The 18,801-nt window shown below is 47.3% G+C and overlaps 1 protein-coding gene across 2 annotated transcripts in view; it reads left to right on the top strand.

Moving 5' to 3' along the window:
* Positions 1–797: 797 nt before the first annotated feature.
* Positions 798–18,801, top strand: part of LOC122373187 — a 39,539-nt gene continuing 21,535 nt past the window's right edge. The window contains exons 1-3 of one of the 2 annotated variants that reach the window (XM_043351027.1): positions 798–900; positions 13,776–13,986; positions 18,034–18,266. In XM_043351027.1, coding sequence (XP_043206962.1) covers positions 13,965–13,986; positions 18,034–18,266 — 255 coding nt within the window. In that variant the 5' untranslated portion in view covers positions 798–900; positions 13,776–13,964. The remainder of the gene's footprint in view (positions 901–13,775; positions 13,987–18,033; positions 18,267–18,801) is intronic. The other variant, XM_043351036.1, reaches the window with a different exon arrangement.

Below are 18,801 nucleotides of genomic sequence, written 5' to 3'. Positions count from 1 at the left end.
AGAGAGGGGGCAACTTCAAGCACAAGTAAAATACACGATGGACGTTCCTTCACATCGTGTCTGCATGAAATCCAAATGTCCCAGAATGCTTGTCATCCTGGTATATAATTTTGCAATACATATTTATATTTTAATGCCACTAGACCTCATTACTTTTTAACAAGTAAAAAAAAAAATCACCCTGTAGTTCCAAATGTCATGCGGTACAGTATACTTTCAGGCGCAAACTGTATGTAGTGCCATCTTGCGGCAACGGTCCAACACAGGTTTGGAGATGTGCGGTACAGCATAACTTCCGGCGCACACCGTAGTGACATCTAGCGACAGCCATATGACTTGATTCGGCGCAGCATAATTGAAGGTTGGCAGTAAGCACTAAGCACCCTCTCACAAAGGGCACACTTTCTCAGCGGCGGACGCTCACAGGCGTCCTCTCTCACCCAGAGCCACCGTCCACGCGTCCTAACTATTAAGACAATGCTTCAAATTGCTTCCTACCGGTAAGTAAAGACATATCGAATGAAAAAACATTGTTAACTTCTCGATACCTACCTGATTTTTCTTACCAGCTGTCATCAGAACTACGCCCTCGACATTCATATTATGCAACACGAGGAGCATTTCGCACTTCCCTTTTGAGCCCCCTGATCTCTGAAGCCTTACAATCCCTCTTCAGCTCCTACGCGAATGTCACCTCCACTCCCTGCCCCCCTCCCTCTATCATTGGTGCGCCGCCGCCGTCGCGTCTCGCGACGGCCGCAACCGCGCCGGTCGGAGCGCCACGCGATCGTCGCCTCAGTCGCGCGGTGCCGTCGTCGGTGGTGGGAGGTGCGTTGCGTCGCTGCCGACGGACCGACGGACCGACGGATCGGAGGACCCATGGTGCAGGAGCGTGCTGAGGTGAGACACAGGAGGCATGGTGTGAGGACGATCGGCGGGAATGAATTGAAGGTGTTTATGGATCGGTACGAAAATGTTTCTGTCATTTGACTTTAAGAAAATCGTTTGAACGGTTTGAACACCAAACATACGATACATGAGAATTTCGAAGCTCAGGAAGAAGTTTCAGCTTGTATTGGCATCAGTGTCGGACGAATTTTGCGTATCGGGGCTACTTAGCTAATCAAAGCAAGCTCGGTCGACGTGTCTTCCTTTTGAACCCTTATCCCGATGTTTACGCTATGTAATGCGTTGCATAATTCATGTTTTCACCGTGCTTGTAGGCATATTTTGCGTGTATGCCGACTCGAATAGCAATGCTAGGATGAAAACAAACCTGGAAGAGCTTACGCGTTCGGTTCGGAACATCAAAAGCGAAAACTATATAGGTGAAAACTACGAGCATATTTGCTCGTATATAAACTTTATATGTGTCTCCCGTAAGATGCAGTGAGCCAATAAAGGCAACAACAATTGAAGGAGCGTGAACAATAAGGTATGAGCACGGCTATCAATGGGCTCAGATCCTCATTTGACAGCGTGCTCACTTCACCGCTAACCACAGGTTATTTTTTATCTTGGGTCTGACCCACCCAAAACAAAAGTTGCTTATTATATGTTATATATTTTTTGCCTCATGTCTAAGACGCTTACCAAGAGTTTTCTATACCAATAGTTGCTCAGCTTACGCTATACATTTTTGTCTCAGTGCTAACACGCTCACCAAGAGTCTCCTATCCTATTTCTCAACGAGGTCCAATGGCTTCGTTTAACCACCTGGTGGAGTCTGTCTCATATCCGGACTTCGTGGAGCCACGACATCTTCGGGTGACCTGGCCCGCTAACTACCAGGCAGTTCACCACCAAATAATATCCCCAGGAGTCAGAGCTGTCCTAAGCTAAGAAAGGTGTCTTGAAGAAACTGTCCTGAAGAAAGGTGGATCTGGATATTACGCAATATGCATTCCTTATGTCCTCAGTCGGCTGTCCTCGTTTCTAGCAGCTAGCCCACCGAAGACACTGTGATAGTGCTTAGGGACTTTTTCTATTTACCTTTGCTAACAGGGGCCGATCTTGAGACAGACAGCCAACAGCGGGCTATTGAAAGGTCAGAGAGGGCCCTACTGCCGTGGCAACACAGGGTACAATACAAGGTCCCGAACATCCAACCACAGGCTGACAAACTGACGTTATGAATTGCCTCGTGAAAATCATAGGAATCGTTTGCCCCCAATGCAGGCAGCTGTTTCGGACGCTTCAGGCCGGTTTCAGAGCTCCGGAAGCTGTGAAGAGTGACGTTTTATTGCGTTGCAGCTCGGGTCAGTGGGAGGGGTCGCCGGGTCAGGGCCAGGGTCAGAGATAGGGGTAAGTACATTCGTTTACTGTCGGAGATTGGCCACGGCCGGAGGCCATGCGGGTCGGTGGGCGGGATCAGAGGGAGGGGCGCCGTCTGGTGCTGATCGCCAGTGTCCAGTCTCAAGGTGGCTCCTGAAGCCCCGATAGAGTCACCTGACAGTTCGGAAAGCGAAACTGTCGCGGGAGAGTCAGCCACATGGGTCAGAGGGGCCACGATGGAGTGTTTCAAAGCTATGTCAAGGTTCTCTTATCGGATGACTTAAGTCGTTTTCGGTAATGTATCTTTTCTTACGGTTAAAACTGATCTGCTAATCCTTTCATTTCAATTTAACGTCATTTTTTAATCTTCCACAGTCCGAAAAAGACTGGATGATGTCGCCATGCTGTCAACTCCAGGAGGTTGTTCTGAGATAGCATAAATTCAACAAGCTGCAAATTCACGATCATTATCTCAGCACAGGCCAGTGACTCGAATAAGCGCTGCATGCAGCTCGTGCTGTAAGAATAGCATAAATCATAACTTAGTGAGTGGACCCTAGATATCTGCAAAAGAAGCAAGCGACAAAAGTTAAGCCTGATTCATGGTCAAATTTGTTCGGGCACAACGCCCAATCTTCGAACCCATTGACATAAGCCTGATCTGTCATACCCGGCGATGAATCCATTTTATTCTGAGTCCCTTTCCGGTATCATGAAATAGAGTGCATTCAATGACAGCAACGGTATGAAACAAATACCCGAGGCGTTACATGCCATTTCATTCCAATGATAGTAATATTTATATGAAACGGGTTACAAAGGCCGTCAAATAGCACAGTAGCGGCGGAACATCTTCAATTAAGGGAGGGGGGGGGGGGGCACTGCCGACTCTTGGTCCCATTCTTTCCATGCAACGCCCATAGGGCTAATGTTAAAATGCCAAAATCAAAGGGGGGCACGGTGCCCCAGTGCCCTCCCCGTTCCACCGCCTATGAAATATCATCTCTCCCATCTGATACTCAAAGCTTGTTTCGCAAAAAGTGAGATAGCACGATCAGTCAGTAACTATGTCATTAATTTAGACAGAAGGTTATCATATTCACTGAAAGTCGGTAATATTTATTTGCCCAGCCCAGTAAAAATCATGGAGTAGCGCAGACCGTCTATCACGGATACTTTAGTTCCTACATTTTGTTATTACAATTTCATATACGGCTACGACCATGGAAATACTTGGAGCAAGAGGAACGGTATCTGAATTATAAGGCGAATTCCAATACCTAAATTATTCATTACTTTCATATACCTACATCAAGAGGAAAGCGTTGCCTGTTGAATTATGTATGTTGTACACGTATGTTGTTGCAAATCAGCATAACTAATGATTTGGACTATTGAACTCAGTTCCAGAAGGACGAAAGCCTTCGGTAGCTTTCAGTACAAGATTAAAGAGACTAATAAATGGCAAGGAGATTGAAACCATAGATTAATGGCGATGCAAATGACCTAAATATCCTTAAATGCGCTCAGTTCAGCTCAGATAAGGTGGTACATTTCATACGTTGAAATCGCGCTTTGTAGATATTTTGCGATTGGAACCTGCTCAATTAAAATTGACACTTATTAGAAATTATAATATAGAATCTTCATGTTTCGTTCCACTGGATTGGATATTTTTACTCGTTCGCAATTGCTAGCAAGCCTTACGGGAGCTTTCATTATGTTTAGTACTGCTATATAAGGTTCCTGTTCGTTTTACCCACAGTTCATTATCCGATTGAGATAAACGCTGACATAGTACACAGTGCTACCGTGCCAGACGCTGCCAGAACATCGAACGTCGAACGTCGAACTCATCGAGCGTCGTTTGTCGCCCTAGCTTTTCTTGCGTTGCATTACACGCTATACAGCTATGAAGCCCTTTTCTGGACACTCATGCCCATTCCGTTATGCGTTACGCCACCAGCGCTCGGCATATGCACGCACGGAGTCCAATACGTGCTCTGTGTAAATTAATACTTAAAACCACATCGTGACCGTCATTTCGAGTCCACCGATGGCTTGCGTCTGCTCATCTCAGCCGTATTGGATCGTCCCAACCCGAAGACTGCCTCGGCCTTGAGCGCGCGAGCGAATTATATCGACTAATAACCGTCACGAGACGGGCTCTGCACCCACAGACGCATGAAGGCTGTAAGCGTCACGCGAGATGTTTGCCAATTTCGCTACTGAAAAGGCTTAGTTGTTTAAAAGCAGGTGTTTGAAGGGAATAGGCCACCTTCAACACAGGTTTTGAATTGAGGTAGCGGTTTTAAGGAGCACACTCAAAATCCTTCCTGGCGATCCCTCTCACCTGGTAATAACAAGCTGATGAATAAATGACTTATAAACACTACTGCCACAAACAATGCTGATAATGTAACATAGAATTATCAGCATGGCTTACGAGTTGAAATACTGCCGTTGGTGTTGGCCGCATTAAAAAGATATCTTACCAGCGAAGACATGATCGTTTTAATGCCACGCTGACAACCATTCAGTTATTTTGACTCAAATGAATTTATCTGCTTAAAGACACTTTTGGAATGTCAACAAACTATTCACGAGCGTGTTTGGAGACCGAGGCGATCGATCACATACGTCCGCAAATCATGTAATGAAACAGCTTTTTATGGTTTATTTGCCAGTTCGATCCTGGCTTATTAAAATATTCCCTGCGACATTTACCGAAGGCAATTGAATGCCTCAAATCATTTTTCTCAATGTTTCCGTCGGAGTCAGCTTAAATCTCATATTTCAATTTTATTTTAAATCGAAGTAGTTTTGTGATTGTCAAGGAAATAATAAATCATCCGATATTGACATGACATAATAACATCGCCATTTCAGTGGCATTGATAACACAGTTACAAATTTGGAATAAATTACTTCTAAACGTGGAATACTAGCCGTTTTCACGACGGGCGATCCGGCGAATGCACCTGATTTGACCAAATCTGCACCTAATTTCTTTTACAGCAAATATCTTCATTTTATGAATTTATTTCAGTGTTTTAATCGATGATGCTCTCTGATAATATGACAAAGCAGGCATATAAGCAATTAGTGCAACCCTAGCTGATAGCTGCTAAGAGACACACTGAACCTGATTTGACCAGATCTGCACCTAATCTGTGCTAGATGTGCACCAAATGTGTACCAGATGGCCGTCGTGAAAACGGCTACTATCAATCAATCCATAAAAATTATCCAACATCTATAACAGCTAATAGGTATACCTACCTTCGAGACTTGATATTTAAACCTATATCAGTCATGAAACTACACTGAGAGCTTTTTTGATTCCTTAGCATATTAGGGGAATAGGTCTAAAACAACACCCTGATCATTTCTCCGAATATACCCTTAATACACTTTCTTTGAATATCACTCTGAAATTCTTCTAATATACCCTACACTGAAAACCTTTTTGATTCCTTTTAAGCATATTAGGGGTTTTGGTCTAAAACAACACCCTGATCATTTCTTCGAATATACCCAAACTATACCCTTGTTCTTTAAATAGCTCCCTTGAATTCTTCTAATATACCCTAGTAACTAGTAAGTACCGAAGAGGAAAGGAATATGATTCCTGTTCTATTCCCTGCCATACCCACAAAACACTCCTTTTAACCTACCAAAATACCCTTACATCGAAACCTCTAGTATTCCTTCTAAGCGTATAAGGGGAATATTTTGCAAACTATACTCGCATTATACCACTTAACACTCCCGTATTATTATGTGATTTCCATCACTGATCTCAATGTATTCTTGCATTAGACCCCACATAAACCCAGAAGGGAAAATAATATTGCCCTAGCTATATTCGTCGTAGAACTTTGCTCAGAAACTGTCTCATTACTCACAGCTCCCTCGTCCGATTTCCCTTTATATATCGTAACACATCCAAAACTCACAGACATTTGGTCTTTTATTATTATTCATGTTTTACATTGGTGACAACAGCATGGACATAGCTTTACCGTTTCTCTTCCGATAAGACGCAACTTGGGATAAGTAAATCTGAGATCATCATGAATGGATATCTAATATCTATTTCGGTTATAAACCACGAAAATCAACGGTGGTTTCAGCAACGCAAAAATGGCGTGTATGTTAAATAACTGTTCATTACCAAAGAGATGTCATTAGAGCATTGCATATCCTGTAACAATTGCTGACTTTCACCTAGCAGCTTACACGACACATTTTTACAAGACAAAACTTATATGCCGGGCCCTGTAAAAGGAATAATAGGACCAGATACTGCGCACTGCTCGGGTCCGGGCGCTGACCGTAAAATGTCATGCAGATCTACACCGGGTGCGGGCAAACACGCCCACCAAGGGTCTCTTGGGTGAATTTTCCGGTTTCCGGCACGCCGAAAAGTTGTTGTCGTGCAGGTTTCGTCTTTTCTGGGTTCCACAGCTGTGCTTTCGATGTCCTCCACGACGTCCTTTGCTCGAATGATCAATGCACTCACTACACACCCGCTATCACCCGCGCTGAGCACAACCGTCCTTCTCCACTGCACGCTCAAACTCAACTGGCGCGCTCAAACCCTTTGAAAATTGGCGCGCTTTCGACCTAGCTGTCTGATCACGTGTCATGTACAGTGGATCTAGTTAGGATCTCCAGACGTAACTAGATGGCGTTGAGCCTTAGTCGAGTCCATGTCAAATTCAAGGGGAGGTCAGTACCGAGATGGGCCCGGTAGGGAGGTGGGGAGGGGCGAGGTCACGGCCGCGGGTGACCTGTCAAACAGCCCCGGCGCAGCTGGGCGCTGCCGTAGGCAAAGGACGCATTCCAGCCGGCTCGCTGTTCCAAATAGCGGTGCGGGCCTGGAGGCCCGTAGCCTGGCTGCTTGGAAGGAAAGGATAAAGGCATGAGTTTGCCGTGGTCGCTTCATCTATTGTCACCTATATGACGCACTCAAAGTACTGCATATGTGATGTTGGTAATCCATGATGCTATGGTAGGTATTATTGTTGGTAATGATTGCGATGTTGGTAATGCAGCTGGCAGTGGAATACTAGCGAATGCTCCGAGCGCCGAATAGCTCAAAGGATTAAGATTCTAAATATAGCCTGAAATTTTCATTGAAGATAATTCCAGCACCAGAAATATCCTTCACCAGTTTTGGACTGGCTGGTGTTTCTTGCGTAGAGCGCCTTTTGACAAATAATTGTCATGGCCGGCGATTTTTTTTTGTATGACGGGTCACATCGGACTAAGGGCAAATTTAGTCGCTAAAAGGGGATGAGAAAAAGTGGACGAGTATCGCATTTTTGTGTATAAGGTTTCGAATTGAAAAACTAAACCAAAATAAGTTAAACAATAAAAAAATTCATAAGAATATATGAGCCGAAACTAACTTCTGTTTTGTATGATAATGATGGGTGTAATACCCCGGTCCATCCTGGTTCAACCCGGTCTAACGGGTGCTGGAAATGAGGCCGCTTTCTGGTCCCGGCGTTTTATTCTCCGGGCGAGTTAATCCCGTCCAGCGTTTAGCCTTTCGAGACCCACTCAGGGTCGCGGCTGTTTTCGCCGCGCGCCCCCAGTCGAGATGCAAAGTTAATAGTCACACGAAGCTTATTTAGGGCCAGCCAAACCAGCGTAGTCTGGAGTCACTGTTAAATGTATGGATGAAAGAAAAAGGTTTTGTAGAATCGATTAGTTTCGAAGTCGTATATTCAGGGGCCTCAAATAAAGTTCGTCGTGTGACTATCAACTTTGCATCTCGAATGGGCTGAGCGGCGAAAACAACCGCGGCCCTGAGAGGGTTCCGAAAGGCTAAGCGCTAAACGGGGCTAACCCACCCGGAGAATAAAACGCCGGGACCAGAAAGCGGCCTCATTTTCAGCACCTGGTTCGGCTCCCTCATTTACCTTCGGGCTTCCTCGTAACATTCACAGACGTCAGACATTCAACAAACAATTTTGGCGGAAACACTATCCAGCAAGCTGCGCAGGGGCGCAGGGTGACAGGTGTTCGTAGCGTTGGGGCTGGGTGATCTGTGTGCCGAGTGCGATATCGTGGGTTCGAGCCCCACTCGGCTCTGGTTTTATCTAGACACTAGCCAAAACCTTTCCTTTTACCGCAATACTGACAAGCACGGTGATTTATCTTTCCCGATATCCTCTTACCAAAGTCAAAATTGTCGCACCTATATATTTATTTTAATGTTTTGCTGAGTTTCATGAATTTTCATTTTTTATTTTTGGTCGTTTCTCTGGACCCATTTCAACTCGTGATTATTTTCGATCTGATAAAAACCCATCAAGGCTGAGCGTGCCAAATTATGAAAGAAATTATGCAACTGAATATAGATTTAGAAAAACCTTACACATCATGCAAGGATCGACTGAAAGTATAGGTCCTAGATTTCAATTATGATTGGTTAACATTTTTGCTGCAAGTTTGAGGCGTTGCCTTTCGCTTGCCCGTTTGTTTGAGATAGCTATTCCCTTCAGTCGCATTCACCTGCGATCGCAGGACGCTGCTATTACTACGTGTCAAATTGGGTTTCCATGGAGACGTCAACAGGCCCATTGCTCCAACACTACCACAAGTGTGACGTCAGCAGATATCACCGGTGAAACACCACCCGGGAAGGGATACCACCATACCTGAGGGAGCGCACCCGCAACCAGCATCCCCTCCCCTCAGCCGCGGCGCAGTGGCGGGCGGCCCACTCCCGGCGCTACGCACGCTCCACGCCGCGATAGCAGCGCGTCACCCCCCCCCCTCCCTCCTTCCCCCACAATGACCGGTGACCTCGCTCCCCTCGGGAGTTGGACTCGCCCTACCCCGACCGTAGCGCCACGTGGTGGCTCTGGAGATCTTAAATAGACCCACTGTACGTCACTGCCGGCACTGGATTGCAGTATGCTGATTGGGTGGTGGTTGCGAATCACCTGGCTCAAACGCACTTGCGCCGCGACTGGTTATAGCTGCCCATACCGCGCGTCAAAACAAGCTTATAGCTGCCTGTTATGTCGTCGCACCGCCCACACGCACTCAGCGAAGACGGCACCGCGTTTGGTGCTGTATTAGTGGTCAGCAACACGTCCAGGGAGCGACTGCCCGTCCTCCCCGCCCGCCCGGCCGGCCAGTCCCGGCCCGCCGCGCCGACCGGTCACCGCCGGAGGCGCCGAGCGGCACAGGTACGGTATCTGACAGTAGCGGCAGAGAATGTACACTAGGGTATGTTAGAAGAATTCAAGGGAAGTATTTAAAGAATGAGGGTATAGTTTGGGTATGTTCGAAGAAAATGATCAGGGTGTTGTTTTAGACCAAAACCCCTGATATGCTTAAAAGGAATCATTTGAGGAATCATTTGAGTATCTTAAGGGCATTCCGCCAGGAAAACGGCAGAGTTATAGGAGCATGACACACCATGATCAAAGGGAATAGAGAATCGTTTTGGTTTTCAGTGTACCTTTTTGACTCTTCATGCCACAACACATTTGAAGATAAAATCAGTTAAATGAATGATTATCATATGAATGGATTTTCATCCCTTTACAGACCAGAAGTCATCAAAAAGCAAAAGGCAGCAGCTCATGTCTGTTAATCTCAGCATACTGCTCAACTGAGAATCTAACGAGGAACGAAGGACCAATGCTCTTCGTCAGTGTCACCCGTCTAAAACCGCCGATCATTTTCTCGCTTGGTGGCACCACGCGGCGTTGTAAATCAGTCTGATAAATCTTGGACGAATTCCCCGGATTCGTCGCACGTCGCCGACGCGCCAGATTGACCGTGCAGTATCAAATTTGGTCCGAATACGTGACGCCCCGAACGGCGGCCGTACAATGCTGGGTGGCGTCCCATTATTGGCCGCAAGGTCGGCCGCCGGGCCGGGGGACCCTCGGAGACCGATGGGAACCGGTCTGAACCGCCGGGTCACCGGATCTACCGCGACCGCCGCACGTGTCCTCATCCCGACTTCCGCACAAAACGACACCGGCCACAGAGGTCATTTGGCCATCCGTGCTGGTCTAAATTGCGGCCATATCGGCTAAGCCGCAACAGACGAAGTCGAATCTTTTTACGAGGCGTCGCTGTCACCGTCAGATCTAGCCAGAAAACAACGCGATGAAGAGAAACCACCAGCAAATGCTTTCCAGGGTCACGTAGACAAGAAGAAAAGATAGTTGTCGTCTGGATGCGAGGAATAATGACTGTAATATTTTTAGGGAATATATTTAGGGACGCCGTGCCTCGTCGCCTCGATGTCCATCAAGACGGCCCATATACATGTTGTCTCGCCCTCTATCTGAGAGACAGGATATTGCGGCGCGGCGGGGACCCTGTGACATTGGTGCTCCGTCGCGGGACCAACGGCCGGTGCAGAACGATGGCTGTCGGTGAAGGTGAGACCGAGTTGAACCAGAAAGCTGGCGAGAATTCATGGAAACCTTAGGAATGGAGTCGTTTTTAGAGCCCAAGCTCTAACTGTTTTCTCATGGGCAGCGTGTCTAACTTTGAAATCATATCCGTGCGTTAACCTAGGAACATAGCACGTGAGAGTCATCAGTCAGAACAAAGAGTCAAATGCCTGAGCACGAAGCGAATGCTCCGAAAGGTCGTTTCGTTAAATCGGACACATTTGTTACATGTCACAGTCTATGCGCCTGCTATTATAAAGCACGCGCGACACGTCCCAGGTCGTATGGAAATGAAGCTTAACTATCATGCCCGTCCATATTTCACCGGCATGACGCAACATCCTTCTTCATCAGACGCTTGATAACCGGAGTAGGAAACTCCGAGAGCTCGTCCATTCCCTTTCCATCTAGGTCTTCGGCTGCTCCGAACTCAGCCACCGCCTCACGCAGCGCTGTTTAAAACAGAGCAGACTAGTTTCCGCAGAGAAAATCAGCTCAGCGGCACCGCTCGAGCCAGGTTATTTTTCTTGATCTAGGGAAACAGAGCGGCGAGTGTTTGTGGAGCTGGGGAACAGCTGACGCGGGCAGCCGACACGGTTTTGAGGAGGTGTGGGGAGAGGTGACAACGGTTTTAAACTGCGGCTGCAGTTTGTATTGGCTTCGAGCGATTTATTGTTACAAAACTGGAGGGCTTAAGAAAACGATGAACGTCTTAGCCTTGCTCCAGCAAAAGATCCGAAATGTAAACTTAATTTTAGGCAGGTATCGAACAACTTTATACACTGCACTTTTTCTTACATCAAATGAGCCAGGATGAAAATCTGGAAAATTGAGATTGAGTACACCGCTTCCCTGCGCTCTTGGCTTAATCCTCGCCTAGCCAAAGTTTCCAACATTCTTACCAGAAACTTGATGACATGTTAACAGTTGTGGGGTGTTATCTCACCCAAATCGTGTGAGGAGCAAACTTTTGGGATCCAACGTAAAAACAGCGAGCGGTGAACTAATTTTCACACTTCGCTAAAAAGTTCCACCGTATATTATGCATGATTAGAGGGATAATACACAACGGGAAATAATGCGAAATAAATTGTGAATGTGTGTTTTCTTTTAAATTTCTACTTTAAATGTTCGATTTAAACAAACAAGACAAAAACAAACGGTTTGCCGGTGGGAGAAACTGTCTTATCTCCTCCACCTCCAGTTGCTGTTTTTCTCAGTGTGCCGTCATCACCATCGCCGTGTTCTTTACCAAGATACCTATAAGAAACCTATATAAGTTCTTTACCGCGTCCCTCGCACGGGTGCTGCTCCCTTCATCTGCGACGGTCACCGAACAAATGACGTTTTCCAATCTGCGGCATCTGCGCCGCAGCAGCGCCAATTTGCGCCGCGCCGCTGAAAGTGTCGTCAGCGTTTTTGGTGCCGGAGCCTGAGAGATTGGTGGAACGGTCGGCAGTGACGGCAGAAAGGCGGTGCGAGCCCTGGGGAGCCATCCACTGACCGGTCCGTGTGCAGTCTTCAGCAGGTGACTCCGCGACTGACGGCTTACACCGATCGCTACCACTGACTAACCGATAGCTGACCACTGACTAATCACTGGCTGACCGGGCCCTTACTGGCTGACCGCCGACCGACTATACACGACCGACCAGAGACGACTGACCTCTGACTGACCCGCTGCTGTATGACCGTTCGCTGACCGATGACCGGTGAGGCCACTCGGCGGGAACAGTGCCCACCCCGGTAGTCCTGTGTCCGCCCGAGTGGCCCGTCGTGTTAGTGCAGATGGATCGGAAATAGCGGCGTACTGGGACCGACCTTGGCAGGCCTCTCCCACGGGGGCTGATGGTGCGACGGGAACAACCACTGGGACCTGAGTGGCCCCAAGCACGATAGTACGATACGCGCTGGAAGCAGAGAGGGAGCTCCGGTGTGGCGGATGTGACCGTGGATTCGATTGTCGTCGCAGGGTGGTCAATTTTGAACAAAATTCTGATGTCCTGCGGTGCTTAGGATTGATACAACGGCGGTCTTATTCGACCAATTTTTTTAGCCATCGAAGGCTATCCTTTCATGCCAGTTCCTCGGTCTATCCATGTTCGGAATCGGACCGAGTCTTTCGATAGACGATAATTTGCTAGCAGATTTTATGCGTTTTATTAACACGATTTCAACCACTTAAGCAGCACATACACAGGGAAGGGACTTCGGAGAGCGTGAACCTGGGACGAGAGCCGTGTTATTTTTGGTGACGAGTTGGAAAAGAGCACGTCTGGTCTGAAAAATGAGGGAAGAAGAAAAAATGGAGATTTTTTTAAAAAACAAATCACGTTTGTCAAAAAAGGATGTAGGTAGCTCAAACTACGACGCTCTTTCTTGTGCGAGGTACTAAGCTTTGTGCTGACGTCACAGTGGGTTAGATAACTGTCAAGTAACAGATGGGACGTGAGAAGGAAAATAGCCGAGCCTTTCGACCGTCAGCTGGTGCCGGCGGCGCTGTCTCGAATAGCAATGAGACCATTGCTACGCTCGGTAGCCGACCCAATGTCCAACCGTGCCGTGTTAGAGCAATTCAGCTGCTGAGGTGTCATACTCGTTCGCAAATTACTTAAAATAACTTTATTATTATCTATTTAGTATTGACTATTCTTATTTACCATTTGAAGCCGGGTGACCATGAGTGACTATTCACATTTCCCGTGACATGAAATTATCTTCAGCAGGGAAATACTGTTTCATTTACTAGTGGAAAAGAATGGATTGATGCAAAGCAGATATAATCATAAAATACTATGTTATTCAATGTGATAGACTGCTGAGAAATAAAACAGTCGTGGGAATTACCCAATGAGTGACTATCATTGAACAGTTCCACTTTTCACGGATTTGTAGTGATATACCCATAAACTAGCCATTTCCACACTTTCAAGTCTTCTTCTTGCTGAACACAGTTGCATTTTGTAGTAAATGACCGATTCATTTTAGGCACATTTCTGCATACCTAATATTGCGTGGATGGTTTCTAAGTTCTAACCACTGTTCACCTCCGTGTCCTTTCAGGTGAAGCCGCCCTGTGGTGTGGCGTCTACGTGAGTGGATACCGTTTCCAAGAAGGCAGAGCAGTGAGCGGCGGTGAGAGGGAGGGAGAGGGCAGAGGGCCGGTCTCCGGTGCTGACCCGCGACCGTCTGACCGTGGAGGTCCCGGCCAGCAATGAGCTGCCCCCCTGCGCCAGCCTCGTCCGAGCCGGCATGGACGGCCCAGCCAGCAACAGTGAGTACCTATACATACAGAGCTGCAGCAGTACACTTTTCACGCCAGCATGGTGCATGGGTAGGTGGGCAATAGGCATGCATCCGGGCTCCCACGTGCATGCAGTTGCAGATGCATTTAGAGGAATGCCACAAGCTGAAATGAATGTTTATACCGAAGATGGTGCTCACTCATATTTGAGTGCGATTCCACTGCCCTTGTGTTCTGTTTTATTTAGCTAGCTGCGGGAGCCAAATCGGAAAATAACGTCGGACAGTTGCTCTCTGGAGGGGCTCCGGCCGGATGGCTCTATCAACTGGAATGTCACTTCCAAGAGCACTCTGGGCCACCGTCGGGCCACTTCTGATCGCTGGGGCTGTCTCAGCGCTGAATGAGGAGCTCATATCCGCACTATCGTATGGCGATCGAATGAACGATGGGTTCGCTCCCGAGTGCTTTGCCGCTCCCCATCCGGCGTGAAATTCAACCTTGGGGTCATGGAGGGTATAATTTGTTTTATTTTTCAACGAAATTTTGAATAAAATAAAGTTTCATCTCTCACTTTCTATCTGTGTTGACTCCATGTAATGGTGCGTTAAAATTTGGATAAGTTGCATGAGCTAGCTGGCTAAATTGCAGACGTGAAGTGCATGTCAGGCATGAACTGGACTTTTAAAGTTCACATGCATAGTTTATTGATGTCTCAGTAACGATGAGATTTCCGCTAAAAAGCCTTCGAGTTTACCAATCAATGTGCATCATCTCAATGTATATCAGATAAGGATCCGGGTCGTGAATGCAATGTCCCTATTGTCGTCAAAGTAGCACTTTGAATTCCTTGGACATCGACGAGGATAATATCCATAAAACCGTCAATAACCATGACGATACTGATAAGCGTGGGCACGTCAATGGCTCCGTGCGACGACCCTGCATGATGACCCAAGGCCCATCAGCGGACATCGCAGACCTGAAATGACGCTCTAAAACATGACGAACGCTCGCTGAGCTGGCCAACGCTCGGTTTGAAAGCGTAGCCGCCCCCGGGGCGATTATCAAAGCGCATTGGCTATTGCTGATACGGCGTGGAACAGCAGTCCATATAATGGCTACTCGTGGAGCATTACATATTCTGCAGATGATTGACCTACAATGTCAGCACGCCATGGTAAAAGATATGTCATGGGCAGGCACACTATCTTTTTTTAATTTATCTACAAGGCTGTGTGATATTTTTTGACGTTGTCCATCTTAAGTAGGTAGTTTTAGAAATCCTAATAAAATCCAAGCCACAGACCACGACCAAACTCAATTTAGTGTAGATCGATAGCCGATCGATCTAGGTCTCTACTACGTGCCGCTTTTGAATTGAATACCTAAACGAACCAGATGGCTGAAGCCAGCACGCGGTAGTCTCGAGACATCGTCCCGCTGTCACGCACAGCTCGTGCGGGGTCACGACCCTACCAACCAACCAGGGCCCAATCTTATACCAATGCGTGTATGGGATTTGGCAGCACTGGCCGCATTACCGGCAATAATACATATAAAATGCATTGTTTTTAGTTACGTCCAGCTGATCTCGCCGAATGTGTTTCATAGCGTGAATGTTTATGAATGTAGCCTGAATGAATGAATGAATGAATGAATGAATGAATGAATGAATGAATGTTGAATAATAATAACTGTTACCAAATGCCGTGAATGCGCATTCACGGCAGTTGGTAAGATTGGGCCCAGTAATTGGGGGGGGGGGGCTGAGCTTTGCCACGGAGTTCAGTTGAGAGGGACGGCCGTTCCCCGGACGGGGAGGGAGGGCTCTGAGGTGACGTAATTGGTCACGAAGTTGCGGAAGTTCTAGCTGTTGCTGTCTAGCTTTTCTCTTATACGGGACGTCTCGGACGGTAGGCTGACCTTTGGGACGGGACATGGAACCAGACAGGGAAGTGTATCGCTCAGGACGCATGTCGAATCAGATCAGCAAAAGGCAAAAGGATCCTACACGTGAGCGGCTCACTCCACTAGATTGCGTAGAATGAATTTAATTAACTAGTAACAGGCAGTTGCCTAAAATTTTCCTTTTTACCAAATTAATGTATCAGTGACCTGACACGCTAATGCAATTTCATGCGTCATCGACATCAACGTCATTGTCTGTCTCTGAAGGCTGAAGGGACCGCTTCCATTTAGTCATGCAGCTGACTGGATAAATTTGACATTCTGTTGACTGTTGATTGACAGCCCTCCGCCGGTCACTCATCTGAGCCCAGACGAAGGGCGCTTCGGCTCCTCGATTCCCGCGAAGTTGTCGAATGGAGATCCGTCTCTGGCCCGTCACAGAGATCAGCCGTCTCATTCAGTGTATGATGTCTCGGCGACCGTTTCTGAGTGATACCCATCAGGCTGTCAGCGCTCTGGCTGAATCTGAACCGGATTCTAGACTCTAGACTGCGTTATGAATAGCTGAGGCGAAGTGATAGAAGTGCATCTCTCCGAGGGGATACGGAAGAAAATATGAATGAGAATAAAATGTAGTTCAGACGGCTTGTGGATGAAGATGTAAATATAGCCGGCTGAGCTACTTGAAAAATAGGAAGAGAATGAGATGCTCAACTCATGAAAACGAAACAGCTCAGCGGCTTGAAAGCCGATAGATAAGCGATTGATTTTCGTTGAGAAGCAAACCGCCATCCGTTCTCTACGACCTTTGCACCAGCCCAGTTTCTCCAGACCCAGTCTTGCGACAGCATTGCTTTCTAACTGCTCTTCAAAGCATAATTAAAAAAAATCGTGTAGCAAATGCATATACACTCGTCACAAATGCTCTCTCACCGTTTCCATAGCGAAACAAGTGCTCACTATGACACCCATGGAGCGAGAATTTGTCTCCCAACCAGCGCCAATGTTGCCAGTTCCGCCATTGCATCAGATGAGTTCGCCCTGGAAGCACGATATGTATGAGTGTACCATTAGGCGGGGTCGAGACACATGAGAAAGTGTCTTCCGTGTTACCGGTCCGATGGAGAGGGGAAAGGATATTGCACAGCAATGTTCTATTTGTAGCTGCGTTGTCAGAGCCCTTGAAGAAGCTCCTCATTGAGAATTTCGTTAATTTTTACTCAAAGAAGTAATGGTTACCATATGTTTCCATTCGGTTCAATTCTCTCCCTTGTCTTCCTGACCCCGGCGGTGTCTCGGATGCATTGGAGTTCATGTTAAAAGTGTTACGTGGGGGGGGGGGGATGAGGGTAGCTATAGACCGCGATAAAAAGGGCATGAAGTCTGACCATCACAATGCAATCTACAAGCCATATTCAGCGGTAATTGGTCGGTATTTTAGCATACGAGTACAATCCTCGTCGGCGCCCAAGTTCCAGTCAACGTAACTCGCTGCTGTTCCGCACTACATAGCTGTATTGCGGCACAGCATACCTTTCAGGGCCCCACAGCAGCGCGCTCGAAGCTTCTACAGTCTGGCCGTGCTGTCGCCGACGATTTGGTGGGCTTACGGGGCCCATTACAGCACAGAGCAAAAGGTCGATGGCAGAGAATGCTATTTGCATATTCATGAGCAGGAATGAACACTTTGATAGGGATAGTTGGCTTGGGGAGCATAAAGCTTTTTAAAAGATTAACGTGCAAATGGGCTGAATGGGCGAAATTCTGAGAGAATGCTGAATGAAAAAACTGTAGCGTTATGGCATCTCATGTGACTAAGGCTGAGCGAATTTTTCCTGCATAGCCAATCCTATCGTGGTGAGCGCTATGAAATTTCCTTAGGCTAAGTTCAGGGTCATGGTTTTTATTTCGTGCACGGATTATCTGAAATCTGATCCAATCATCGATCCTTCTCGGAGCCATCCCTATTGATCAACGGTAGTGCTTCTCAAAACGTCAAAGCCAGGTGCAGCAGCTTCGGGCAGCTTGACGCTGCTTGCCCACCCATTGAGATTCCTAATTAATCTCCGAGCTTACAAACTCATCCAAAGCACGGGTTCATCAGAGCAACAGCTTCAGTCAGCAGCACACGGGACGGTGATTAACGATCTGATCCCGTCTCGCCGTCAGGTTCTGAGGTGTCGGAGCCGCCGGCGGGGGGCGAGCACGCGGCACCCTCTGGCCCCTCGTCGGCCGGCTCCCTGCCGGTCACTGCCGAGGAGGTGGGACTGGTGCTGCTCGTGCTACTCCTCTGGCTGCTGGCCATCGCGCTCTTCATTAACCGCTGGGGCAAGATCCGGATGCTGGAGCCCTACCTGCCGGCGTACAAGATGACGCCGCGCGCCGAGGCACTTACCGGCCAGGTGAGACGGGTGAGAGGGGTGAGAGGGGTGAGAGGAGCTGAGGTCAGGTGGTGGAGCAGAGGTCCGAGGAGGAGCGAGGTGAAGTGAGGTGAGTTACCGAGGTGAGGTTAGACCAGACTGTGGTTGTGTCAGTGTGAGAAATAAAGCAAACGAGTGCTGAAGAAGAGGTAAGGGATGCAGGCGAAAGAAACGATTTAAAATTTCATACTTGTGTAGCATTATATCAGAGAATATAGGTATAGAGCATGAAACTTCTATTCCGCATTTGTTCTAAAGTTGTGCAATGCATCGAGCTTGCCTGTCAAATGACATGTAGATACAAAAAAAAAACACACACACACAATGCTATTTCATTTATGATAGCTTGTATCTTGTACTGTGTCAAGTTACTTCTCTTTTAGAGGTGCGTTTCAACTATTGTCAAAAATAGTGAACATTTGTGAAACAGTTATCGACATCGCGGATGTCAGCCTTATCGCCATGCATTAATGCGGAGATCATCTTTCCATTCGGTAAAATATGGTGAAAATTTGCC

The sequence above is a fragment of the Amphibalanus amphitrite genome, unplaced genomic scaffold (genome assembly GCF_019059575.1).
Source record: "Amphibalanus amphitrite isolate SeventyFive unplaced genomic scaffold, NRLGWU_Aamphi_draft 000038F_arrow, whole genome shotgun sequence".
In the NCBI taxonomy this organism is placed as follows: domain Eukaryota; kingdom Metazoa; phylum Arthropoda; class Thecostraca; order Balanomorpha; family Balanidae; genus Amphibalanus; species Amphibalanus amphitrite.
Note: the sequence above shows the minus strand (reverse complement) of the source record. Positions and strands in the feature narration are given on the sequence as shown.